This window comes from Rhinolophus sinicus, chromosome 14 (genome assembly GCF_057876585.1).
Source record: "Rhinolophus sinicus isolate RSI-liver-muscle chromosome 14, RSI-T2T, whole genome shotgun sequence".
NCBI lineage: Eukaryota > Metazoa > Chordata > Mammalia > Chiroptera > Rhinolophidae > Rhinolophus > Rhinolophus sinicus.
In genome coordinates, this window is record NC_142514.1 from 101,368,427 (window position 1) to 101,396,282 (window position 27,856).

Below are 27,856 nucleotides of genomic sequence, written 5' to 3' on the forward strand. Positions count from 1 at the left end.
TCTGTTTCTCTTAAGGAAAAAAAAAAAAAATTCAAAGTCTTGGCTTTCACCATTAAAATAAAAACTTTTCATTCCCAGACACTTATTACTCATTAGAATAATTTGCCTTCCAAACAATCTGTTGATGTTCAATAGTTTTTCAAGTTAAATCAAAAGTGAGGAAGAAGACTTTTTGAGGGAATTAACAACTGGCATTCATCACTCATCCCTGAGTAACTTTTTACTACTGCCTGTCTAATGGGGAAGTGAATGCTCCAAAATATTACAAACCATTGTTGTTGGTGGTTTTTTTTAAGGAGTGTGCAGCTCAGTGGACACATGCGGGACCGAATCAGCAACCTTGGTGCTACAAGCACCACGCTCTAACCAATTGAGCTAACCACCACCACCCCCCCATTATTGTTCTTTAAAGGTGAAGCCTCAATTTTCTGACTCTATGACTGCCCCTGACAAAATTTTTTTAAAAAGTCCTTAAATAGCATTAAATTCAAAAGCTACCGTCAGATGCACACGTGTATGTGTATGCCTGAATGGAGAAAAAGACACAAGAAGGCACAATACCTGTAATGGGGGGAAAAGCAATGAATACTCAGAGATTATTTTCTCTTAAAAAATACATATCATTAATTTTTAATCTTAGATCCCATTACATTATCCTGAATCAGCAAGCAGACACCAAAGTATGAGAGTCAAGAGTCTAATAAACACTCATTTTATAATACTCTTTATTTGATTAAAGAATTTGCCTTCTTGTGTACACTGGAATGCTATATTCCCTATGTATTTTACAGGGTTACAAAACGTCTTTCATTTTAAATATTACCCCAAAAGTAATTTCAGAAAAAAAAAGTTTTTATGAAACTAAACTTGACTTTTAAAAAAATCATATGGACAAGCAACTCTCAAACAAAACTGGATTAATAAGATTTCTTTCCTATTTAACTACATGACAGATTTCTTGTCCCCAGTCCCCTTCCTCAAAAAACCTCATGTGGAAACCGAACTACAGATAAGGATTTCTTCCCTGACGCAGTTAAGGGAAAGGGAAAGGCCAGAAATTTCTTTGGCAAACAATTCCATCCATGGCCATTTGTGCGTGACTGCTTTGCTTCAGGAACACTCCACTGTTCGCAGGGAAGGCCAATGCTGTTCAGAGTGGGAGTGGTGCTCTCCTAGCAACGGGAAGTGCAGAAATCATCTACAGTCATCTGCCTCTTCCCCTGCCTGTGGCTGCAGAATGGCAGCAACTCCACCAACCTCCCTGAGTGCAATCCTGGGTTAAAAGCCAATGTTGGCTTGGCTGATGTAGTCTTCTCCATTGAAAAAGTAATGGTTGAGATGGGGCTAAGAAACAACCACTGCATTATGACACTCAATAGAAAAGACTTAGAAGAGGATTTCAGAGACAGGGATAGATAGGCTGGTGAAAAAATGCTGGGCAGGTTAGAAGGAAATGGGAGTATATGTGAGCAATCTAACTCCTACCAATATAATCAGCTGCCTCTTGAAATGCTAAAAGCCTGGTGGTGGAAGTGGAATCTCCTCGATAGTTCAGGGCCAATGGGACTCACTGAACCCACAGCCTCCAAAATCATAACCTCATCTCTGCTAGAAAAGAAAGGACAACAGCCAGAAAGAGGGAGGTGGTGAATACGAGGAATGTGAATGGATTACAAAGACCATGAGCTATTATATTTCAGCTGAAGTACCCAAAATGTGGACAACTGGAAACCTGGGTAGCACCAGCAGCAGATATGATTACCTGTGGATGTGAAATCCCTAACTGGACATAATCAGTCTCCTTCCACACACCTTGAAAGCTGTTTCTCAGCTGTCTTTAATATTGACACAAGTGGGATTCACAGTACTGTTCTAAACTGGACGGACAGGCCTGAAAGGAAAACAACTTGGCAAAGAAGTGGAGGGATGAATGGATATAGGAAAAGGACATGAGGCATCCTTATCTTTCAGCTTCTAGACCCGATACACCTTAAGTAGTTCACGTGTACAGTCCAAAAATCAAGACTGGATTAGATCAACCTGTTCTAGGAGTACCAAACAAATACAACGCCTACAGTGCTTGAATAAATGTATAGAAAGAAAAAAAAATGAAGGTAAAGAAAAGAAGTATGAAAGATTAAAATCTTCTGTAGAAAAAACTTAAAAAACAAAGTATGAAATATAACTATATTTAGGACTAAGGAGCAACTTAGATGAAAGCAGAGGTGTTTAACTAGGGGCAATCTCTGGAGAGCTGGTTTTCCTGGTGGCCAGTAAAATCTGCCAAAGAAATCAGCAGCCTTTCCCTTTGTTTGTGTCATTTCTTTGCCGAAGAATGTCTCTGTGACACTGAAACACTGAGGGTGAGTTGAGGGTCCTTGCGCGCCGAGAATCGTGAATTATACCAGAAAAAAGGGTCTCCAATGGCTTGTAGATGTGGAAAAAACTCTTCAGCCACTGTGGCTTCTTTTTTATTAATTTGAAAGTTTTCCTTTTCGGTTCCTCTTCTTGGTATTACAGGATTTCATACTTATCCACTAGGAAAGTGGTCTCTGTGGAAAACCTTACAGGGCTGTTCCCATCTACCTGGGTCACTTTGGTTACCTAGGAAAACAAACAAAGAGTAAGGTAAAACAGAAGGAGAGCAAGTCTCTAAGGTGCTAACTTCTCAGTACAGATCAAATTCCCTAAAAGCAGTATTAAAAGTAACTCAGAAATGCTAAAAAAGTTCAATTCACAACTGTAGATTACAGCATCACTCTTCCCCATCAACATGATTAACCAGCTTTCTAGACAGAAAAGATGACTGTTAGGATGAGATGCAAAGTGGTATTAAGTAAAAGGTCCAGGATGAGTGGCCATTGCCCAGGCCCTGCCCTATAAAACCTATGAAGTTCACAGACATTCCACCAGGATGATCAATTAACATTTAGACACAAAATGCAACATTCTAACTCATAACATTATTTATTTGATTTACTCTCAAAGTTGTACTAAGGTTCTTATTTTCTAGATATGGCTGGGTCCTTCTAAAGAGATTTTTTTTTTTTAAACTATTATTTAAGTGTGTTTTTCTAGGACCCATCAGCTCCAAGTCAAGTAGTAGTTGTTTCAATGTAGTTGTGGAGGGCACAGCTCACAGTGGCCCATGTGGGGATTGAACAGGCAACCTTGTTGTTAAGAGCACCACGCACTCTAACCAACTGAGCTAACCGGCCACCCAGAGATCTTTTCTTTTTAATAACAAAAAATGTCTACTATGGGCCAGCCCCGGTGGCCCAGGTGGTTGGAGCAACGGGCTCCTAACGCTGAGGTCACCGGTTCGATTCCCACATGGGCCAGTGAGCTGCGCCCTCTTCAGCTAAGATTGTGAACAAAAGCTCTCCCTGGAGCTGGGCTGCCGTGAGCAGCCGGAGGTTGGCATGAGCTGCCTCAGGCTGCCGTAGGCTACCATGTGCCAGCATGAGCGGCTGGTGGCCAGCGTGAGCGGCCGGCAGCAGCATGAGTGGCCAGCAGCCGGTGAGAGCTGCCATGAGCTGCTGTGAGTGGACGACTGACACAGGCGACCGACTGCCTCAGCCAGGGGGAGCGCAAGGCTCACAATACCAGCATGGGCCAGGGAGCTGTGTCCTACACAACTAGACTGAGAAACAATGGCTTGAACCGGAGTGGGGGGTGGGGGGAGGAAGAAGAAAAGGGGGGAAAAATGTCTAGTGTAATTAATTATCTGCAACAATGGTGCCTGTAATAGTACCAACACAATACTTGAACCACTGATTCATATTTTCTAATGTGATTTTGAGAGAGTAATTATACTGTCCTACCCTTTAAATGGTCCCAAACAGGAAAATGTACCCATTTCTACCTAATATCGTGGGTTCAACAATGTGCTACCAAGACTGATGGGGTGATGCCAGTAACTGAAGAGGGGAGGGGGAAGGGGAGGGAGAACCGCTCTTTGGAATCACCCAACAAAGGACAGTATAACTTCCCAAGCACTATGGAGAGACAGAGTCCATCTGGAAAATAAGACAGTGCCAGAATAATAAGCAAATCAACAAGTCAGAGCAGAAAGCTGGGTCCTTGTAATACAATTTCAAAAAGTGGAGAAATAATGAGTTAAAAATAATGACCTAAAGGAACAGTCCACAAATTTCCATTACTTTGCCTACCTAAAGGACAAGGTTTGCAGTAGCACTGGCTCATGATTATCTGTATTAATGAAGGGAAGATGTGATATAAATAACCCAAAAATGATATCCATTTGTTTTAGAATCACTTTTTGGGGGCAGTTATTTTGCCTTCCAAATAAAAAAAACTTCCTTTCATTCCTTAGGTTCAAACCAAGTGTCGTTACAAAAGGCATTACAAAACCATGGTGTTTTGGCAAATGAATTTTAAAATACGAGATTATAAACAAATAGGCAACTAAGATATAAATCTTGTACAATCCATAAGTACTTTTATACATATTCACATTCAATGTCTTAACTTTGTCTGATCTAGAGAGGAAAACTGAGGTAAAGCAGGTGAGGAACTTGACCAAGATCATACAGTAAGTCAGGAACACCAGCTTTTTTGCTTATTTGCTCTGACCATAAAGTCATGCTGCCTATTTGGCATCTGTCTTACTGCTTTCCCCATATAGGTTCTCTATTAAAATGGGGTACCTGTATATTACAGTAGTTTTTTTTGGAGATGAAGGAGACTTGAACAGGAAAGAAATCATTGGGCTGCCCAGCAATGCTGAACTCGAGGCTGCCACTCTTATTTTTGGCATCAATCACTGGCAGGCACCACTCCAAGGTATTTCGCCGACTGTCATGTCGATACTCGCCATCGATCTCACCAATCACTGGTGCGCCGACACCAGATCTATCATAAGAAACATCTGTGTCAAGTTAGTTGTCCAGAGCTGGAAGAACTTTGCCAAGGAAAACCAGCCCCAAATTTGATTATGCTCCTCAAATTCTGTCCACTTTTATAAGAAAAAATTAGGCTCCCTAATAACTTCAAGGATCAAAGTCCTAGCACATTGGCTAAGAATCTCACTCATTCCCTCTGTGGATACAGATATATGAAACCAGAGGTAATTGGCAGCGATGCCCGTGGGCTGTTCCAACATGTGGACTGGATCTGGAGCTAGGAGCTAGCAAGGGACTGAGACTGACAAATGTGTAAAGTGGGGCATATTTCCAAAAATCCTGCACCAACGGTTTGTTGCCATGTCAAGAAGCAATTTTAATATAATGTAGCTCTCTTAGGTGACAATGGGGTACAAGTTGATAATAGTGGGGGGAACACTTTAAACACCATTATGTAGTTGTTCAGAATGGAGTGAATTTAGGCCTTTGAGAGGATGTTTTCAAAAGATTTAAGAATGTTTCAAAACTTACTTTATTTGCCGCCAGTGGATTTATTTGATTAACAATCCAGTAAGTGGACTTTTGTTTGATAAGTGAAAGCACAATTACCCCTGACAAAATGAGAACATGATGGGAGAAGGGGGTAGGTACACAGTTGTCCGTAATCTGCAAAAGAACTACTCTGTTTCCCGGAAAATAAGACCTTGCCAGACAATCAGCTCTAATGCGTCTTTTGGAGCAAAAATTAATATAAGACCCAGTCTTATTTTACTACAATATAAGACTTGGTCTTTAATATAATATAACATAACATAGTATGGTAATAATATAATATAATATAATATAATATAATATAATATAATATAATATAATATAATACCGGGTCTTACATTAATTTTTGCTCCAAAAGATGCATTAGAGCTGATTGTCCGGCGAGGTCTTATTTTCCGGGAAACAGGGTAGTTAGAAGGTACTTTGTATCCTCACACATGGCTGACAGGCAGTGTCACCTACTCCTCCACATTCTAAATTTACCATCTTTTAACTCACCAGTGACATTCAATGCTTGAATTAGAGGCAGGGTAAATAATGGAGACAAATAAAACTTTAAGGGTGATATAACACAATTAACTCTTCCCTATCAATTTTATGGTCCCAGTTATATATATGCTCTTCTCTTTGCCCTGTTCCAATTCTGATTCTGATCTCTAATTTGATCAGTTTTAGACAATAGGGTAAAATGTTGTCTAAAGGTCTCTTCTGGAGACTATTGCAAAATTGATCTAAGACACAGGAAACCACTATAACCAAAATTACAGGGTAGATGGAGAGGCCTAAAAATTGTGGCATCCTAAAAATAGTCTACTAAAACAAATCTTGACAAAACAAAACCCACACCTGTTACCAATGCCTAAGACCTACAATGGTTCAAGGCAGCCATCTACTCCTCTGAAAGAATAACCAAGCTGTGAAGAATAAGATGGTTATCCCATTAAAGGGGATATTGATAATAAAGCATATTTTTAAAAAATGGAAACAAGAATGAGTAAAACCAGACCTGGCCATCTGAAGGCCTGAATTATCAAAAAGGGAACAAAACTACAAATTAAATTAGTACCATTTTCTCTCCAACAATAACTAAGCAATATAATAGTAAAGATACACTAAGAATACACTAGTGGGTGTTCATGAAGGGCGGGCTGAGAGGTAGAGGAGCTGGGATTCATTGGTAAAGTAATAGTGCACACTCACTGGAAATGCTAGCGAGGAGATAAACTTAAGGTAAAGAGTATTTCCAAATGATCCTAGAAAGCAGGCCATTTAAGCAAACAAAAAAAACTTATTTGAGCTAAATTTTTGGGAATGGTGGAATGGATATTTTCATTATCTTAATTGTGGTGATGGTTTCACAGGTGTATACATGTCAAAACAAACTGCACAGTTAAATATGTGTAGTGTATTACATATCAGTCATACCTCAATAAAGCTGTTAGAAAATTTACTGAAAGTAATGTAGACATCATGTTTCAGCAAGAATTAACAGTTCCCTTGAAAACACACTCTCATCTTTAGCTCAAAGTTTAGACAGCAAAATGAAAAAGAAAAATTCAATCTGACGGACTCAACTTCTTTGACTTGCAAAATGAAACAGAGAAAGTTTGACTGAGAAGTGGCTCCCCCTTCTGGAAATCTTCATTACTACATGAATAAACTGAGGACCTACATCTAAAAAAAAAATAGCTCTACAACTACAACTAGCCAGTTTTAGTCTTATTTGTCTGGTTTGGTTTTAAAGTCAGTAAACGCCACTCTTTTTATTTTGTTTGTTTGTTTATTTATTTATTTAAGGAGGGCACAGCTCACAGTGACCCATGTGGGGATTGAACCAGCAACCTTAGTGTTATTAGCACCACACTCTAACCAACTGAGCTAACTGGCTATCCCAACTCCACATCTTTTAAAGCGTACAGCTAGCTCAACGCATTTTGACAAGTGTATGTAATCTTATAAACACCATCACAATCAAGTTATAGAACATTTCCATCATCCCCAAAAGTTCCCCTGTGCCCCTCTGCAGTCAAAGGCCTTCTTCTCTACCTCCTAATTTCTGATCCAAAAGTATTACCTTTTCAGAATGTCATATAAGTGGAATCATATAGTATGTAGCCTTTTGTATCTGATTTCTTTCAAAACTGGCCTTTTAAAGAATCAAATATGTTAGAATGGATAGCTAGCTAAATAATGTCTCCAAAATGAGTACTATAAGACTAGTTCTATAAACCCAATATAGAAAATATGATCGTGCGGGGGATACCACTTACGGGAGTGGGATGGTAATAACCACATCATTCAGTTCTAAATTATCTTCTTGTAGTTCATATTCTATGTTGACATCACAGCCATTTCCACTCTCTGAGGGCCAGCAATTAACTGAGGAGAAAAGCAAAGCAGACATACTAGAACATTAGAAAAGAGTAGAGAAAAGTTAAGATGGAAAATCAAAGCTGACAGCTGCAGGCCTTAAACATCCTAATGTAAACTACTGAAAATAAGTTTTAACATTAAAGGTATTAAAATTTAAAGCTAATGATTAAAATACACAAAATTCAACAAAAGGTCATTTTGTCAAGAATTCTGCTATGTCAATGAAGATAAGAGTATATAAGCCAGGGCTATTTCTAGTTCTCAGTACAGACTAGCTTAGTGGAACTGGCCAGAGGCACTTACTTGTCAGCGGAATAAAAGATTCCTCTGTGGTTTGTAGTCTCCACTTTAGCACCCCTACGTCACTATTGACTGGAAATGACTTCTCTGGATTCTTCAAGCCAATTAGAGATTCTGCAGTGAAAAGTTTTTTATCCACATTTGGATGGGTCTGAAATGAAAAGGGAAAGAAAACTTCTGAGGTTCAGACAGGGTAAGACAGGAAATAAATTCCTTCTAGTCTTCCATGGGTCGTATCGAAATATCTCAAATAGGGTGCCTAAAAATTTCGAATTCTTTTTGATTTTAAAGAATGATCTCCCATCTTTAAAAACTTTTAAGAAGATTTAGACATTTAAAAAACAGTAAAAGAAAAAAATGATTTCAACTCTAAGCCATTTTGTTTGTAATTGAACAAGTTAATAATTTTGTAATTGAAAAAGTTAAAGACCTTTAAGCAAGTCCTTTCCAAAAATACTTCACAGGGAGCAGCCTCATGGTGAGGTCAAGCTTGCCAAGTAGAAGACTAGGGTCAGACATTGATCAGCTGCCTGGGTCAGACAGCGTCTTGGTCTTATATCAAAGAAGCAGCAGAGGGAAAAGGTCTATGGAAAGTTTAGTTGCAATTTTGCCCCAGAGCACTAAGATTGTTCAAACTCAGGACAAGTAAAATGGACTAATCTTTTAAAAAGTCGTATTAGGAGAAAAAAAGAAAAATAACTTTTGGATAGCAGCCTACATATACTTTTAGAGCCAGCAAAGCTGTTTGAAATAATATAAGCACTGCTTACAAAAGACAGTTTTGTGCTAATTATGGGGGGTGGGGGAGTAGACAAAAACACATTCTTCCCTGAAAAGGCTTTGTTCTTGTGATAAGATAAAATCAACCATCTACATAATATGTGACAAGAACATCTCACACACATTCAGACAGGTGGAACATACAAATTGATTTTGTAACGGTTTGTGCACTTTTCAAATATACGTTAGATACTGCCCTTCAGCTAACAAAACAAGCACTGGTAGTTTATATAAAGTGGCAGAATGAGTAAATTTGGTATCATAACCTGTTTCAATAAAATACATCCTTATTAAGTTTAAAAACTGTTTTATAAAAACTATATATCAAGCAATATCCTAAATGAATTATTTTACTCTTTGTATAACAGTAGCAGGTAAGCATCTCTCTGCACCTTTCTTAATGAGTATGAAGTAATTTATTAGATTTCAAAATGACCTTTCATTCAATTCCAATATTAAAAGGCCATTTTAATACAGCTGTTGTCAATCACTGAACCAGCCTGGGAAGAGATTTATTGCCTTAAGGCATCCACTGTATGTAATAGCATTAACTTCTTTCCTGTGCATCTAGAATGGCACTAGTTATACAACTTTAATAATTTTCTGTGTTCTGTGGTTCATATGAGGAACTCCAGGTTGGGAAAGACTGTGCTAGGTAGACAAACAAGTCTTAACACTCCCTTATCAAAAGTCTCTACACACCTGTAGCTGCACCCCTTTCTTATCTTCATTTTCCACATGAAGACGAATTCGGCCAAATTTATCATCTGAGATCCTAAGCATGATCATGCCATGCAACTCCATGTTCTGTAATCCTCCATCTCGTCCACAGGTTAGTGTGATTTTTTCCTCAATCTTCATGTGCACACTGCAGAGAAAAATTTGTTCAGAAAGGTAGAAACCAGAACTCTCCTTCTTCAGGGTTTAATGGTGATTAGCCATCCACAACTTATGTTCAGGTGCTGCTGCTATATGTATCGAAATTTAAAGCATTATACTCTTCAATTCAGCAATTCCTCATCCTACAGATAAATTCTCACCTGTGCAAACACTGTAGTTCAGTTATTCACTGAAGAATTGTAATAGCAAAAGTTTGAAAACAACTTAAATGTCCATCAGTAGGGAAATGCTTAAATACATAAAAGTATATCCACAAAAATGAATACTAGGCAGTTATAGAAAAAAGGGGCAATTATTTTCAATTGAAAAAGCTTTTATTTGAAAATAATTTAAAATGTTAAAACATTAGAATTATACCAGGAATACATGTATACCCTTTTTACCTACTGTTAACATTTTATCCCGTTTGTTTCATCATTTGCATACTCTTTATAAATATTATATATTTGACTTTTTTTCCTGAACCATTTAGAGGCAGATAATGTACATCATGACCTTTTCCCCTAAATACTTCAGAGTACATTTTGTAAGAATATAGATATTCTCTTACACAACCATAGTACAATTAACTTCAGAAATCTACACTGGTACAATACTTTTACCTAATCTACCATCCACATGCCAATTTTGTCATTTGACCTAATAATGCTCTTTAAAGAGTAAAATAAAAAGTGCTGCTGCTATGGGCAATAATTAAGTACAGTCTATCTATATTCTTTACTAATAAACTATCTATAGCTGGGTGAACTGCAGAGGTTAAAAAGAATATTCTGGCATCCTACTTTGTTCTATGTTCCAACCACTAAATCTTCCCAGAAACAAAGACAAGACACTTATGACCACAAAAGAGTGTATCTTAAGACAACATAGGGTCCCATTTACTTTCACAAGAGTTTGCTCCATACTCAAGAAGTAGTTCATCATTCAGAAAAGAATCAGGAACCCTCTCTAATAAGTGATCGTCTCCAACATCTTTTTAAAATAGTGTCAAGCCTCTGTTTCACTCAAAGCAACCACTAGGAATGCACAGGAGCTTTAATGATTTAAGAGATTTATACTGATGTAACTAGCCCTGTTCATATCATACAGAACAGAATACACAGAATATTCCTTTTATGCACACCTGTTAGAGGTATCCTCCCAGACTCATTTTTCATTTGCCCTCAAAACCATTAGCAACAGTAGAAGCTCTGGGCTTCAAGACAAGAAATCTGAGTCGTGAATATGTGAACCTGATAACTACCATTTAAAAATGTTACCAACCAGGACCACAGTCCCGAGTTAAGAAACCAAATATTCTATACTAGGTTTAAATACTTAAAAGGTAAAAGATAATGTTAATTTTCTGTTAAAGATATTTATACATTTTATATTAAAGTTTGGTTCTCCTTAAAGTTTAATTAGAAATAGACATGCCAAAATATAGTGTAGCAGTCATCACATCTCTAGCCCTCTAATTCAAGTGCCATTTCAAGGCTCACATTAGGCATGAAGACAAGTTATTTTTAACTTACCCAGCACAGAGTTGATAAAAGCTAAGTTCTAAACTTCACTGAAGATAGATGGCTGAGAGCCCCATATCATGGTTAAAATGAAAACAAACAAAACCCCCCAAATTCCTTATGTTAATAACCTAGAATATACACGAAGTCTTTTAAATCTGGAAAAATTAAAAGAAAAAAGAATTTATAGTGCACTGAAATAAAAATTTTCAAACATTATGTAACCTATTCTTACTGAAAAGGTTACTGCTCACCTTTCCATGTTAATGGGTGGAGCATGCACTTTGGTTGTTTCAGAGGTACGCTTGCCCATATTGGAGGACATGATAGTTTCACCTTCAGATTTCAATTTGTCCACAAAGTTATCTACTTCCTTTCCTTTGGCTCCAAGTTTCAAAGCCTTGCTGGGGCCTGAAGGCCTAGGTGAGAAAGAATACAAAATAAGAAAAAATACACACACGATTTAAAAAAAACCACATTAATTAATAATCCCGTGTCAATGAAGCGTTCCCTGAAGCTATTCTTTATGAGGAATGTGAAGATCTCAAGGGAAAAACCCAACTGTCCTAGTGTTTGGTGAACAACTAGACTATTTCCCACCCAAACTGGCAGCTGAGTCACTATTAACATGCAAGCTTCAGATATCCAAAGACCAAAGGTATACTTTTATAAGCATGTATGATCTGATGAAAACTTTGTACCTTCCATCCAGATAAATACACCGGTCTACAAATGAACTTTTACATATAATTATGGGTAGTCACAAATTCTCCCTGAAATCCACTCATGAACACAAAGATTAAAAATCTATGTTCCATAAAAAGTTAAATATCTCCTCCTCTCCCAAAACAAGGCAACTCTCATAGGAAATTGAGGTTATGGTATAATTTGTAAAAGAACTCTCTTTTACCCAAAAGGAAAAACATCACATTCAAATTTCTCCTTTATCTCCATATTATGTAGTCAAATTCAATAGTACATCTTACTTCATCAAGACACTCCTTATTTACAGCTTGCCTAACAATCAGATTATCATTCCAAAGATACACACATACAGCCTTCAACTGCCATTCTAGGGCTGCTGGTGATACACCAAATTATACCTGACTGGTGCAGGTGCCACTTTTGGTTTATCAGTTTCAATGATAGTCTCTGTGATCATGGCAGCTGTGCTTCCTCCAGAGACTGCGGAACTTCCAAATCCCCCAAATCCTGGTGCTTTTTTGCCCTGTCTCTCTGCATCTCTTCGGGCCTGTTGTAATTCCTTTGCTTTACGCCGCATCTCAGCCTTGGCTTCACGTTCTTGAGTCTACAAAAAAAGACATACATGGATGTGCCTTTGAGCACAGTCTATACTAGCAAATAAAGACAGGAAAAACAGATAATGAAGCATAAAAGGAAACCTATACAAACTGGAAGTCACAGAGAAGAAACTATTTACCTCTCTGACTGCTCTGAACACCTTCTCCTCGTGAGAATCCATTTCTGTGAAGGTTCTGATCTGTGCCAGATTAACATTCTCCCGGTATCCCAGGGCGACAATTTCATCAAAAGCAAAAATCAAATCAAAACAGTGCTCAGATATTTCATTTTCCTCTAAGGCTCGGCAATATTCAGGGATCTAATCATGGACAGCAATGGAAAAGAAAGATTTATCAGCAGTTATGTAGTTCAAGTCTTATCCTTTAAAGTACACAAATTTCAATAACCTGAATCCCTTTAACTCCTTCTACTCCATTTTAAGCAAGACTTTGGCATAAAGTGTGTGTGTCTGTCTGTCTATATCAATAAGTCTAACCTAAAGTATATTATCCAAAAATTCAGCCAAATAAGTATCAGAACCACAAAGGCAGATTACAGTAAATGCTTAAGAACTAGGAAACAAAAGGGCAGTTCCCATATTCTCTTTTGGGATACTTATAGCCTAGGAGGACATCCAGTAAACGTTTGCTGAATGAATAAAGAGCTATAGCAATAAGCTGCTGGGGTTGGGGGGACATGGAACATGCAAATTGATAAGCATCATCTGCTTTGGGTAAAAATAGTTTCTCACAGAAAATTTAAAGCAAAAAACTGTAATATTACAGAAAGACTCTTACCACTCTTGAGAAGAGCCTTAGGGTCTCCAGATCTTCTAAGATGTTGCTGTTTTTGGTAGTGATCAGTACCATGTATAGTTTCTCCATAGGCTGGTAGACATATCTTACACTCTCTGTTTCAACAAATGTATGTTGTTTTCCAGTGTTCATGAGCTTTGGAAAAGCTGCTAACAAGCCCTCAATGCGAGTTCGGGTCATCTCTACAAACTGTCGAGAAACAATAGCCTTTCCTGCTTTTGTGCAGACCGCTGCTGCCAACAGCACCTACCAGGAACATACATATAAATAAGTACTATTTAATTATTTCTTGTGCTCCCTTCGGCAGCACATATACTAATTATTTCTTCACATCTGTTTTCTCAACATTCCAAAATATTCCATAGAAACACTCAGTTATCTAGTGATATGACTTCTATTAGAATGACTTTCAAATTCAACTTCATTGTTCTTTTTTTAATTAGTTTCAGGTGTACAAAACAATATAATAGACATTTACACCCCTCACAAAGTGAGGTTTATCAAACCCCTTCCCCCAATCTACTACTCCTCTGACGTCATATACAGCTGTCACAATTCCATTGACTCTATTCCCTATGCTGTACTCCACATCCTGTGACTATATATATATTAAATTATAGTTGACATACAGTATTATTCAGCTTCAGGTGTACACTGCAGTGGTCAGGCACCTACACCATCCATGAAGTGGTCTCCCTAATAAGTACTGATCTGATACCCTACAAAACCTTTACAACATTATTCATTATATTGCCCAAACTGTCTTCCGTATCCCTGTGGTTCATTGTTCTTTTAATTGTAGTACTATGTAATTCATAAGACAAAGATAAAGTGGAGGAAAATGAAGCTCTAATTCCTATTTTTCAATAATATACCTAAAGAAAAACTTAAATTTAATTTTTTTCCAAGTCTATATATACGTTATTGTGACTCAGAACTGGGTTGCTCTCTGGTTTGGCAGGCTCATAAAGAATAGTTTATGAAAACAACAAAAGAATAAGACAAAAAAATGAAGAAACAAAAACTCATAGACACAGACAATAGTATAGTGGTTACCATAGGGTAAAGGGGGAGGGGGTTTCTAGAAGAGGGTAAACGGGGTCAAATATATAGTAATGGAAGGAGAACTGACTCTGGGTGGTGAACACATACCATGTTTCCCCGAAAATAAGACCTAGCCGGACCATCAGCTCTAATGCATCTTTTGGAGCAAAAATTAATATAAGACCCAGTCTTATTTTACTGTAAGACCGGGTATAATATAATATAACAATACCAGGTCTTATATTATTAATTTTTGCCTTAAAAGACGCATTAGAGCTGACAGTCCGGCTAGGTCTCATTTTCAGGGAAAAAGGGTAATGTGAGATATAGATGATGTAATACAGAATTGTACAACTGAAATCTATGTAACTTTACTAACAACTGTCACCCCAATAAACTTTAATTAAAAAAAAAAATAGTTTGAATTTTTTCTAAGAACAGAAATTTCCACAGCCAAAACAGAGGTCTGATCAGACAGATTAAAGGTTTATAAGAAGACCCTGACCTTTGCTTTCATTTTTACCTAGAATATGGAACCAATCTAGGGAGTTTAAATTTATCTTCTGCTCTTTGATTAGCTTTCCCATTCCACACTATTCTACTTCCAGGTCTGTATACAATCTGTAAAATGAAAAACTAAATGACTCCGTGTTTCACACAGGTTTTGACACTGAACAAGGATAAAGACCTTTTTTCAGAGTCTGGCATTTTATTAAACAAAACAAATAAAGCGCCAAAGGAGGATGAGAAAATCTTAAATGCCATTAGCAGGGGAGTAAGAAAATTAAGTACAGTGTTAACAGTTTTTTCAGTGAAGGAACCCAAGGATTCACAAGTACAAGTAACAAAAAGACTATTTACACATTTTGGAAGAAGCCTCAATGCTAGGATACAACCACTGAAATATTCTACTGGTCAGGCTTCTCAGCTTTACAGAAACCTGCCCTGTACAGGTGAGCGGCTTGAAGAAAAAACAAATTAGTTAATTCAAATAAATATTCTTTTTTCAAATTAGTTTCAAATGTACAAAGCAACATAATAGACATTTAAACCCCTCATAAAGTGATAACCCACCCCCCAAGCTACTACCCCTCTGACATCTTATACAGCTGTTATAATACCATTGACTATCTTCCCTATGTTGCACTCCACATCCCGTGACTATATATACCTATATATTTAGTCATAGTTGACATTCAATATTATTCTATTTCAGATTTAGGTGTATAGCGCATTGGTCAGGCATCTACAGTCTATGACGTGATCCCCTGATAAGTCCAGTGCCCATGTGGCACCTGACATGATCTTTACAACATTGTTGATTCTATGCCCCATACTGTGTTAACTACCAATTTGCATTTCTTAATGCCTTCACCTTTTTCACCCTGTCCCCATTCCCATCTATCACCCTGATCGATCTAGTACCTATGTGGCACCATACCTAGTTATTACAATATTATTGACTATATTCCTTATACTATACCCTACATCCCCATGACTACTGTGTTAACACCCAGTTTGTTCTTCTTAATCCCTCCCCTTTCACCCCTCCTTTACCCCCTCCCATCTTAAAGAAGTCCCTGTAAGAGTCCTTGTAATACTGGTTTGGTGGTGATGAACTCCTTCAGCTTTTTCTTATCTGGGAAGTTCCTTATCTGTCCTTCAATTCTAAATGACAGCCTTGCTGGGTAGAGCAATCTTGGTTGTACGTCATTGCTTTTCATCACTTGGAGTATTTCCTGCCACTCCCTTCTTGCCTGCAAAGTTTCTGTTGAGAAATCAGCTGACAGTCTTATGGGGGCTCCCTTGTAGGTCACTAACTGCTTTTTTCTTGTTGCTTTTAAGATTCTTTCTTTGCATTTAACCTTTGACATTTTAATTATGATGTATCTTGGTGTTGGCCTCTTTGGGTCTCTGTGCTTCCTGGGCTTGTACGTTCATTACCTTCACCAGGTTAGGGAAGTTTTCTGTCATTATGTCTTGAAATAGGTTTTCAATTCCTTGCTCTCTCTCTTCTCCTTCTGGTACCCCTATAATGAGAATGTTCGTACACTTGATATTGTCCCTGAGGCCCCTTAAACTCTCCTCAATTTGCTGGACTCTTTTTTCTTTTTGCTGTTCTGGTTGGGTGTTTTCTGCTACCGTATCTTCTACATCGCTGGTTGGATCTTCTGCTTCATCTAATTTACTGTTGATTCCCTGTAATACAGTCTTCATTTCCATTACTGTAGCCTTTATTTCTGACTGGTTCTTTTTCATGGTTTCCATCTCCATTTTTATGAGATCATTGAGCATTTTTTTTTTTTTAAAGATTTTATTGGGGAAGGGGAACAGGACTTTATTGGGGAACAGTGTGTACTTCCAGGACTTCTTTCCAAGTCAAGTTGTTGTCCTTTCAATCTTAGTTGTGGAGGATGCTGTTCAGCTTCAAGTTATTGTCCTTTCAGTCTTAGTTGTGGAGGGTGCAGCTCCGCTCCAGGTCCAGTTGCCATTGCTAGTTGCAGGAGGCGCAGCCTACCATCCCTTGCGGGAGTCGAACCAGCAACGCTGTGGTTGAGAGGACGCGCTCCAACCAACTGAGCCATCCGGGAGCTCAGTGGCAGCTCAGCTCAAGGTGCCATGTACAACCTTAGCTGCAGGGGGTGCTGCCCACCATCCCTTGCGGGACTCGAGGAGTTGAACCAGCAACCTTGTGGTTGAGAGCCCACTGGCCCATGTGGGAATCGAACCGGCAGCCTTCAGAGTTAGGAGCACGGAGCTCCAACTGCCTGAGCCACCGGGCTGGCCCTTATCAAGCATTCTTATAGCCAGTGTTTGGAACTCTGTGTTTGATAGATTGTTTATCTCTGTTTTGCTTAGTTCTTTTTCTGGAGCTTTGTTCTATTCTTTTATTCAGGACTCCCCATTTTGGCTGCCTCCCTGTTTGTTTCTATGTATTAGGTAGGGCTACCATGTCTTCCAGTCTTAGTAGAGTGGCCTTATGTAGTAGGTGTGCTGTGGAGTTCAGTGGCACAGTCTTCCTGGTCACCTGAGCCACATGCTCCAGGTGCATCCCTTGTGTGGGTTGTGTGTGCCCTCCTCTTGTAGTTGAGCCTTGGTTGATAACTGCACATCAATATAAGGAACTGACCCTTGGGCTCACTGGTTGTGAGGAGTGGCCTTGACTACAATGGAAGAATTGTTGTGTAGGGGCTGATCTTACAGAGCAGGATCTGCCTCAGCAGAACTCTGGTGCCTGCCCAATTTGCCCCTTGGGTGTGTTGTACTTGGAGGTGGCTAGGTGGTGTTCTAGCTCGTTTTTGAAGCTGGCCACTGGGTACACCAGCCTTAGGACCACCTTGGAGGGGATGCACTGTAGGTCTATTTCAGCCACAGTCCGTGCCTCACCCAGGGCGACCTAGCAGGAGCTAGAAAGAAATCTGCAGATGTCTGCCACCTGTGCTGTCCTTGGAAGTGCCTTTGAGAGGCCAAGCTGTGAACCAAGGCCAGCTGCCGCTAGTGCTGGCTTAGGGCTGCTCAGCCAGAGATACAGGACATGCTCGAGCCAGATGCTGCTTCTGGGTTCCGTGAACCTTTGAGAGAACCTAGGAAAGTGCAGCTGAGGCAAGGCAGGCAGTCTGCGTGAGAAAGCCACTGAAAGCAGCCTGCGTGTGCCCAAAAGTTGGGCGGGGCCAGGTCTCAAATCACAAGGGGGGTTGGGGGGAGGGCTCAACAAAAAAACAATGGCCTCCACCAGCTCCTTCATCCATGAGAAAGCTGCCTTTCCAACCCCTGTCCCAAGCCAGACAACTGAATTCCCCACCATTTGTCCCTGTCACCTTTCCTGCTGCTGCCCCAGCTGGAGCTCAGAGCGAGTGATTCCACTGGTGGGTAAGTTCGCGCGCAGTCCCTTTAAGAGTTCGGAATGCCTGTGAGTGCAGCCGCACTGCATCACTCAGTCACAATCTCCACTGGTTTTCACAACCAAAACTTATGGGGAATTCTCTCCCCAGCACTGGAACCCTGGACTGGGGTGGGCCTGGTATCTCTCTCTCCTTTAGGGGATGGGGGACCCCCACAGCAGAAATAGCCCTCCCGATCTTTAATGGTCACACACGGGTGTGAGACCAGCCCGTTCCATGTCTGTGACCTTCCTACCAGTCTGGAGGTGGCTTCTGCAAGTCCTTAGTTGAAAGGCTTCAGTTCAGCTTGATTTTAGGCAGTTGTCAATAATGGTTGTTTTGTAGATTAGCTGTAATTTTGATGTGGTTGTGAGAGAAAGTAAACACAGTGTTTACCTACTGTGCCATCTTGGTTGTGTCCTCCAATATTCGTATAGTTTTAATACATCAATACAGTTTTATAATAATCAAAGGAGAACACAATGTCCTTATCTATCAAGAAGTGGCAATTAAGGTATTTGGGAGATAACTACCATCATGCTTACTTCCAAGCAGCTATGTAAAAACAACTTACATTGGAAAAGTGTTAGACATGTATCCTGCACAAATAATTTCCCTCCACTGGACATATTTTTATGATTTACCTCCAATGAACGGGCAGATTTTCTCATGTGAAATCTCAAGAGATAATGCTATCAATTACTTTATTTCCCAAATAACAACTGCAAGTTTAGAAAGAAGCAGATTTAAGGGAGTAACACAATTCTGTTTATGTTTCTATCAACTTTACGTTGAAACTTACCTTAATCATCACAGCTTAAAGTTACTTTTATATTGCAGAGAATTAAAAACAGTTAAAAAAAAAAAAAAAGTAATCCTAAACCATAAATAAATGCTCTTTGGAAGAATCTTGTTTTGTAAATCAGTTCCTTTTAAAAAGATCAGAAAATATTGTAGACATACAGAGAGGTATATAGCATAAAAGTTACCAGTTGATTACTTTAAGAATGGCAAATAAGCTAGCCTAAAAGTCCAAAAAGCACTTTTTCCAAAATATTTATAATTTTTAAAAATAAATAGTTTTGTACTTAAGAAATGTATCCTTTACAATCACCAATTACTTGGGAGGCTTTTGTCATCACCTAGGTATGAGGCAAGAAGATGTATGGAGGGCAGTAAAGGATCCCAGAAAAAGAAAAAAATGCAAAATGGTTATGACCCTTACCTCTCAAAAGAAATCCTGCACTCCATGTTTTTAACTTTATCTTTTTATTGTTGGCTATAGACCTTTAAGTGTACATTGTGGTGATTCCTTGTTTTTAACTTTAAATTAATGGTGCGAGGAAAAAAGATTTCTTCAAATAAGGACAAGGTAATACCTAATCCCTAAAGAGAAGAAACTAACCTAAAATTATCACCAGGCGAGAGTATTTGTTTAGAGGACTAAAACCAAATGCACTTAAGAAAGTTAATTTTACTAACCCTTGTCACCCCAATAAGTTTTAATCAAAAAATAAATAAAAATAAATAAATATATATATACACATACACACACACACACATACATACATACACAGGGGGCGGCTGCTTAGCTTAGTTGGTTAGAGCGTGATACTCATAACACCAGGGTTGCTGGTTTGATCCCAGCATGGACTAGTGTGAGCTGCGCTCTCTACAACTAGACTGAAGCAACTACTTGATTTGGAGCTGATGGGTCCTGGAAAAACACATTTAAAATAAATAAAAGTTTATATATATATGTATATATATATACATATTACACACACAGATTTGATTTCACATTAATTTTTATCATAGATTCATGCATCATCTACATATTTCTGACAAAGAAAAATGTAGTTGCTGCTTCAGTTTACTAAAATGACAAGCAAGTAGTCTCTGTACTGGTTCACTCACTAAAGGTTTCTATGCACATACCGTGTTTCCCCGAAAATAAGACGTAGCCAGACCATCAGCTCTAATGCGTCTTCTGGAGCAAAAATTAATATAAGACCGGGTCTTATCTAACATAGTATAATATAAGGCTAGGTCTTATATTAATTTTTGCTCCAAAAGACGCATTAGAGCTGATGGTCCGGCTAGGTCTTATTTTCAGGGAAACAGGGTATGCCCCAATAAGGTTAAGATTTTTGCCCTCAGGAAGGAGCTGTGCTACATGAATGTTCACAGCAGCATTATTCATAACAGCTAAAAGCAAAAACCCAAATGTCCATCAACTGATTAATGAATAAAGAAAAGGTGGTATCTATACAATGGAATATTATTCAACCATGAAAAGTAATGAAGAACATGGACAACATGAACTTTGAAAATATTATTTCTAAGTATTTTTATTTAGGGTGCAAGGGGCAGCCGGATAGCTTAATTGGTTAGAGCGCAAGCTCTTAATAGGGTAGCCGGTTCGATTCCCACGTGGGTCAGTGAGCTGCGCCCTCCACAACTAGACTGAAGACAATGAGCTGCTGCTGAGCTGCTGGAGGGCTGGCCAGACGGCTCCGTTGGTTGAGCTCTCAACAACAAGGCTGCCAGTTCAATTCCCGCATGGGATGGTGGGCTGCCCTGGAACTAAAGACTGAAAAATGGCGACTAGATGTGGAGCTGAGCTGCGCCCTCCACAACAAGATTGAAGGACAACAATTTGACTTGGAGATAATGGGCCCTGGAGAAACGCACTGTTCCCCAACATTCCCCAATTAAGAAAAGAAAAAAATATATTATGCTAAGTGAAAGAAACCACATCTTATATGATTCCATTTACACGAAATATCCAGAATAGGCAAATTCACAAAAATTTACTTACAATTTCAGGGAATTCATAGATTCTCTAGAGCAGTAATTCTCACATGGCCCACAAAGAATCACTTTATGCAATGAAAAATAGTACTGATAAATAGGGGCATATTGTAAACCCTTGTAGAGCCCCTAGCCACCAAAAAAGAAAAAAGGGTGAGAACCACAGTTCTAGGAAGTTATGCTCTCCTACTTTAGAATTTTATCAGGTTTTGAAAGAATAAAGTAAGTCCCAGTTAAGAAAAGATGCAAAGTATAGCACAACTTAAAACACATGAAATCAAATGTCTATCTAGAGGAAGAAATGCTCAGACTAAACCTTCAGATCTACATAAATATGCTGATTTAATACAAAGCCCATATCTAAAATACAATAATCCTGTTAGAAACAATGTTGTAGGTTTCTGGGTAGTTCTCAGGCAGCTGAAATTAAAAATGCCTTCATACCATACAGATAAAATTTAGGTAAAAATTAACATCAAAGGCAACATATAAGGGGAAAAAAAAACAAAAGCCAACCTGTAACCAGAAAAGTATATACTATGGAAAGGTGCAATTCATCTACTTTGCTTTATTGGCAATTCCATTTTAGCAATATTATTTTAAGAATTAACTAAATAATTATTTATTGAACATCTACTACACACACTAGATGCTCTCTAGGAATACTAAGAACAAGATTGGTATTCTTCCCTCAAAAAGCCTAGTATGACCTTAAAAGTTCTCATCACAAGAAAAAAATATATAACTATGTAAGGTGACTGATGTTAACTGACTCACTGTGATCATTTCCCAATATATGCAAATATTGAATCATTGTGTTGTATACCTGAAACTAATGTTATATGGCAGTTATACTTCAATTAAAAAAAAAGAGCCTAGTAGGGATAAGACACAAACATAAATAACCATAATACTAGGTAGACAGACTTTGTTAAGTAATGTGCTATGAAAATTCAGAGGAGATTACTTCTAGCTGGTAAGATCAGGGATGACTCGATGGAAGAAATAGCATTTAAATTATGTTTGGATGAACTAGGGGATGTGAGTTTTGTAAAGATGAAGAAACAGTAGGGTAAAACAGTATTCCCTGAGCAGGAAAACTGAGACACTCGCTGAGTCATTCCATTATCCAGATACAAGCAAAAAATAAGGCTCCTGAAGTAGGAATAAAGCACCCCACATTAAGTATGAATTTAAACCTTGAAACACCCAAGACACCACACACCATAATCACAGGGTTCACGAAGCTGACACAGGTTTCTATTCACTGTTATTCATGTTAATGAATACAGTTATGAACATGACTGAAAGGTATGGTCACCGCTAAACAAAATACATTTAACCTACCCTAAATTAATATTCATTTTCATAAATGCTTTGAAGTAATAAAGCTTCTCTTCACACCAATGTTTACAGGTGTTTAACAATTATTAAAATATAGTGTACACTATAAAAATATACATAGTACACACTTCAAGATAACTTAATTTTTCCTACTGTAACTTGATCTGATTTTCTTTGTGGAAGACTAAATAAGTATGATTTTCATAAAGTTGTTTTATTTATTGTTTGTTTGTATTTTTGGAAAAGAACATTTACACTTATAAGGCAGGAACTCTCAAGAGCCCTTGATTGTTTCATAGATGTAAAAACCTAGGGCCCAGATGTTAGATGACCTCTCCAGGAATGTTTAAAAAACAAACTTAAAATTTCAGTCATATTAATATTTTTAAGTTAATTTATTTTGTTTCACTAAAGCATTTTAAATTCACACACATACACAGACACACACACACACACCCCAATTCCCCATTAATTTGAGCTTTGTCAAACAACTTTTCTCTTAATAATACTTACAATGGTTTAAGTATACCATCCTTTGTTTTTGAATTAAAAAACAACTCTCCCCTATCTAGATTTAACTACATGGCTCAGAAAGTTCCTTGAGCAAAGAAATCTGGAGAATTAGGTTTCTTTTCTGCCTCTGCCACTAGTTAAGATTATTCAAGAATAAATCACTTAATTGCTTCTTAAAATATCCCTAAATTAGAGGTTAGCTTATATGAAATCTAAAGTGCCTTTGCATCTTTTTTTTTTTTTTTTTTAAAGATTTTATTGGGGAAGGAACAGGACTTTACTGGGGAACAATGTGTTCTTCCAGGACTTTGTTCCAAGTCAAGTTGTTGTCCTTTCAATCTTAGTTGTGGAGGGTGCCATTCAGCTTCAAGTTGTTGTCCTTTTCAGTCTTAGTTGTGGAGGGTGCAGCTCAGCTCCAGGTCCAGTTGCCATTGCTAGTTGCAGCGGGTGCAGCCCACCATCCCTTGCGGGAGTCAAACCGGCAACCTTGTGGTTGAGAGGATGCGTTCCAACCAACTGAGCCATCCGGGAGCTCAGTGGCAGCTCAGCTCAAGGTGCCATGTTCAATCTTAGTTGCAGGGCGCTGCCCACCATCTCTTGCGGGACTTGAGGAATTGAACTGGCAACCTTGTGGTTGAGAGCCCACTGGCCCATGTGGGAATCGAACCAGCAGCCTTCGGAGTTAGGAACATGGAGCTCTAACTGCCTAAGCCACCGGGCGGGGGGGGGGGGGAACCCCTTTGCATCTTTAAGATTCTATTAAGTCTAAGCATTTGAAGACTTCACAGCAACAGAAAATGTACAATACCTCCATTTCACACCCATTGCTCCAGTAGTAACCACTTTGGAACCATATTTTACATTAAGCTGCTAGATGGAGAATTACTTAACTAAAACAAATCAGGTATGTACAGTGTATGTGTGTGAGATAGAGATAGCTGCCCATCATCCCTTCATCCCAATCAGTGATAGAGGTCCAAGAATAACAGATAGTAATTCAGCATAAATATGCACAATTCCCTAAAGAAAAAAGTCAAGGACATCCTCCAAGCCCTAAATGTTTCAGTATTCCTCACTTCCAGAATTAAGTAGTCACTTTCTCCTTCATAATTCATGATCATGTTAAGGCTAATTTCTAGAACTGTCATAGAGAGGACCATTTTTTTCTTTCCTTTTTGCATTAAGTAAGCACAGATGAAATCAGAGGAAAGATTAAAATAAAATCTACACCATATACAAAACCTAAAACCTGAAAAGTTAGTGAGAGTTTTAAGCTTATCACAGGTTTCTGTTCTAAAACAAAAGCTTGTAGAAAATCAAAATAAAAGGACATCATTCTCAGTTTCTGCAATGAACTTCCTATTTGAAGAATAGATGGCAAATCAACGGGAACTCAAATCATTTCATTCTTTGCTGTCCTCTCAAATAACAATAAAAAAGATACATAAAGGGGCGGCCAGTTGTTTCAGTTGGTTAGAGCACAGTACTCATAACACCAAGGTCACCAGTTCGAAACCCACATGAGCCAGTGAGCTACACCCTCCACAACTAGAGTGAAAACAACGACTTGACTTCGAGCTGATGGGTCCTGGAAAACACAGTTTCCCAATGTTCCCCCCCCAAATTTTTTTTTTTAAAAAAGAAAGATACATAAAGAATACAATAGCTACACAGCTACTGCCTGTATGTCAGAAAGGGGAGGGGAGCAACAGTAATCCTCTAATTGGGAAGTTTTTACTGTGTAGGATTTGTTTCTCCCCATCATGTATAGGTCAGCCACACAAACCGAAATCTAACTTTCTAACAACCAATAACTTTTCGGAACTGAACTTAATGGGATCATTTATATTTAATGTGGCCACTATAGTTAAGTTTATTCATTGCCTGTACTTAATAATAAAAGAATGGCACTCTGTAGATAAGCAAAGATTTTAGATTGGTGTTACCATGAGATTTAATATCAAGTTTTTTCAAATGTAAGTTTATTAAGAAAAGGAACTATCATTGTACCTGACAATGTATTATTGTTAGGAAAATAAGAACATGTTCTGATTAATTTGCAGAAAACTAGAAAAAAGATCAAATCAAAACATGTCCTTTTTTCACTTAAATAAATAAAAGCTTAAAAAAAGTGAAGGGGGGACCGGTTAGCTCAGTTGGTTAGAGTGTGGTGCTCTTAACAACAAGGTTGCCGGTTCAATCCCCGCATGGGCCACTGTGAGCGGCGCCCTCCACAACTAGACTGAAACAACTACTTGACTTGGAGCTGATGGGTCCTGGAAAAACACGCTTAAATAAAAGTTAAAAAAAAAAAAAAAAGATGTCTTTTTTATTTCTTCATTTTATAATAAAGTCATCATAAGCCATCTGTTTTTGCATTTGTTCATTTATTTCTCTACTAGGACTTTGAAGCGTAGGACAAAAATATTACTAACTTCAGTAACTAAAGCCAAAGGAAATTTATATTTCATAAATCAACATTCATGTACTGATATCTGCAAGTTACTCTAAAATGCATTAAAAGATGTATGGAGAAATGGATGGATGATTAGACGTGTGATAAAACAAGTATAGTAAAATGTTAATTACAGAATCTAGTTGGTGATTATATGGGTGTTCACTATGAAGTTCTTTCAACTTTTCTAGATGTTTGAAAATTTTAAATGAAATGTTGAGAAAAAAATCAATTTTCAGAAGTTTTGAAACAACTTTTAGATCCAAAAAATCTTACAAAATGTCACTCTACTTGGATATTTTTCCTGTCCAGGAATAGCTTCATAAAGGAATAGGACACAAAAATATTACACAGAAATAACACTTAATGTCTTAAGACTCAACTGAGCAGAAATATACTGAGAGAGGATGTTCTCCAGAAATCACAAATCTGTGGGTATCTAGATTATGCCAGGTTCCAAATAATTCAGAAATATATGCATATTTAAACATGACACAACTGTATACATATGCACACGTGTCCAAATAATATGCAAAATTTATATTTTATTTATCACTAACACCTAGAACTTTAATATCCCTCAGTTATCAATGAATTAAAAATATAGCAGGTCCTCAAAAACACTGTTTCACTCAAGATCATGTTGTTATGTTGATGAGATGTTGAGAGAACTCTTGTTTATATCAATTAGCCTATGGTAAAACTGATTTCGTTATGTCATTTTGCTTAAAGTCACAAACCTATTGATGATATTAAGTGAGGGCTTACTGTACTAAGTTCCAAGACTTTTCAGCGTCTTTTTGTAAAGATTATCTACATTCGGTTTTTATAAAACAAGGCTTTAATTTTGCTATTAAAATTACAATATACTATAAAATGCACTACAAATACATTCAGGACATAAAAGGAAAAGAAGCTTAAAAATCACTATCCAAACACTGAAACTCCTAATAGAAATGAAAAAAAGGAGTTTTTGAAAATTTTATGTGCAACATTCAAGTTTTATGACGCAAAAGTGCTTGAAGCAATTTATATGCCTGAAGCTGAAGAAAACCTTTCAGTGTTTTAAAAGCCCAACCATGAATCCTCCACAATCTATGTTCTCATCTAAAAGGTTGTCAATTGAACTTAACATGAATGACACCAAATTCGACCGTCGTCTCTCAAGTGTGTAGGAAGATGCTTTAAATCAAATGATTAATATACTAACAATAAAAAAGAAAAAAAAACTTCAAAAGATTGAAGGGCATAAGGTGCACTAAAAAAATAAATTACTAGCTCGTTTGGAACCAAAGAATTTCTCCTACTTCATAAATATCTGTGCACAAATTCTAGTGATAAAGTAAGGTTTAGTGGAGTCAGCAGTGTTTTGTCCCCATCCTCACCCACATTAAATTTTCCCATCTCTACAGTGGATGAGAACATAAAGATAATGTATCTAAAGGCAAGTAGGTCACAGAGCATAACCTCTTACTATATGCTATACACATTTTACTTCACCTGAACAGTGTTTCTCGAAGACAGAAAGCCTATATTCTTTACAACTCGCTCACATTTTCCCAATGCTCTATACATTACATATACTCAATCTCACTGACAAATGGACACACCTAAGTTCTGTACTAGTGGAAGGTTTCAGGGACACCTGGGTCTACAAACTAGTGTTCTGTGCCTCCTTTCGAACTTGCTCCTCTATTTCCCCCTTTCGAACAAACAAAAGAAGTACTGAAAACCAATGATTTTGGATTTCGAATATTAATGGCCTACCAAACACCGGGGATGGGAGGCAACCTGATTATAGAGGGAAGGGAACCCCCAGAGAGAAGTCCCGCCTGCTGAGCCTAGGCACCCATGGAATAGGCTGGGCTTTTGCGCGGAGGATCGCAGAGGGGGGTCCAAGCGCTATCACTATGAGGTTCTCGTAGAGCAAACACCCCAGCCCATTCCAGGGCCCGAATCTCAGCACAGGAAGGTGCCCAGTTGGGGGTGGGGAAGGAAAGGGTGTGGGCGCGACCGCAGAGGATACAGGAGTCAGGTTCCTCGATCTCCCGAGAGGTCGGGCACAAGACAGCGCCCCGAGGCTGGCGCCGGGCGGAAGCGCCGTGCTCCAGGCCCTCAAGTAGGGACTCCTCTGGCCCTAACACCAAGACGACCCGCAGAGAGAGCGGACACGCGAGGCCAGACCCGGGAATGCGGCCCGGCTCGGATCTTACCATGGTGAGGGCGGTGTGGGGCGCACCCGCGCTCTGGCTCCACTGGGGCTAGGGCTGAGGTCAGGGCAAGGAAAGTACCGGCGGCTCTGGACTTGATGCCCCCTGACAGGAGCCGCAGCCGCTTTGCCTCTCGCCAAGATGGCGGCCCTGAGCCACGTCTCAACCGGAAACTGCACAGGTCAAAGGGCGGAGGGCGGGGCGCC

At 38.6% G+C, this 27,856-nt stretch overlaps 1 protein-coding gene across 1 annotated transcript; it reads right to left on the reverse strand.

The window, feature by feature from the left end:
- Positions 1-707: 707 nt before the first annotated feature.
- On the reverse strand, positions 708-27,811 carry ARCN1 (archain 1 coat protein complex I subunit delta). Its single transcript, XM_019716335.3, has 10 exons — positions 27,654-27,811; positions 13,372-13,635; positions 12,714-12,893; positions 12,376-12,581; positions 11,527-11,691; positions 9,573-9,738; positions 8,094-8,241; positions 7,688-7,796; positions 4,671-4,875; positions 708-2,604 (listed from the first exon to the last, which is right to left on the reverse strand). The coding sequence occupies exons 1-10, from the start codon at positions 27,654-27,656 to the stop codon at positions 2,515-2,517; spliced, it is 1,536 nt and encodes a 511-aa protein (XP_019571894.1). The 5' UTR covers positions 27,657-27,811; the 3' UTR covers positions 708-2,514.
- Between the last annotated feature and the right edge of the window lie 45 nt (positions 27,812-27,856).

Coding starts and splice junctions, on each gene's coding strand:
- ARCN1 (XM_019716335.3), bottom strand. Junction 8,242..9,572: donor AGAAAGGGGTGCAGCTACAG/GTGTGTAGAGAC, acceptor TTTTCATTTCAG/ACCCATCCAAATGTGGATAA. Junction 2,605..4,670: donor AAAACTACTGTAATATACAG/GTACCCCATTTT, acceptor TTGTTTTCCTAG/GTAACCAAAGTGACCCAGGT.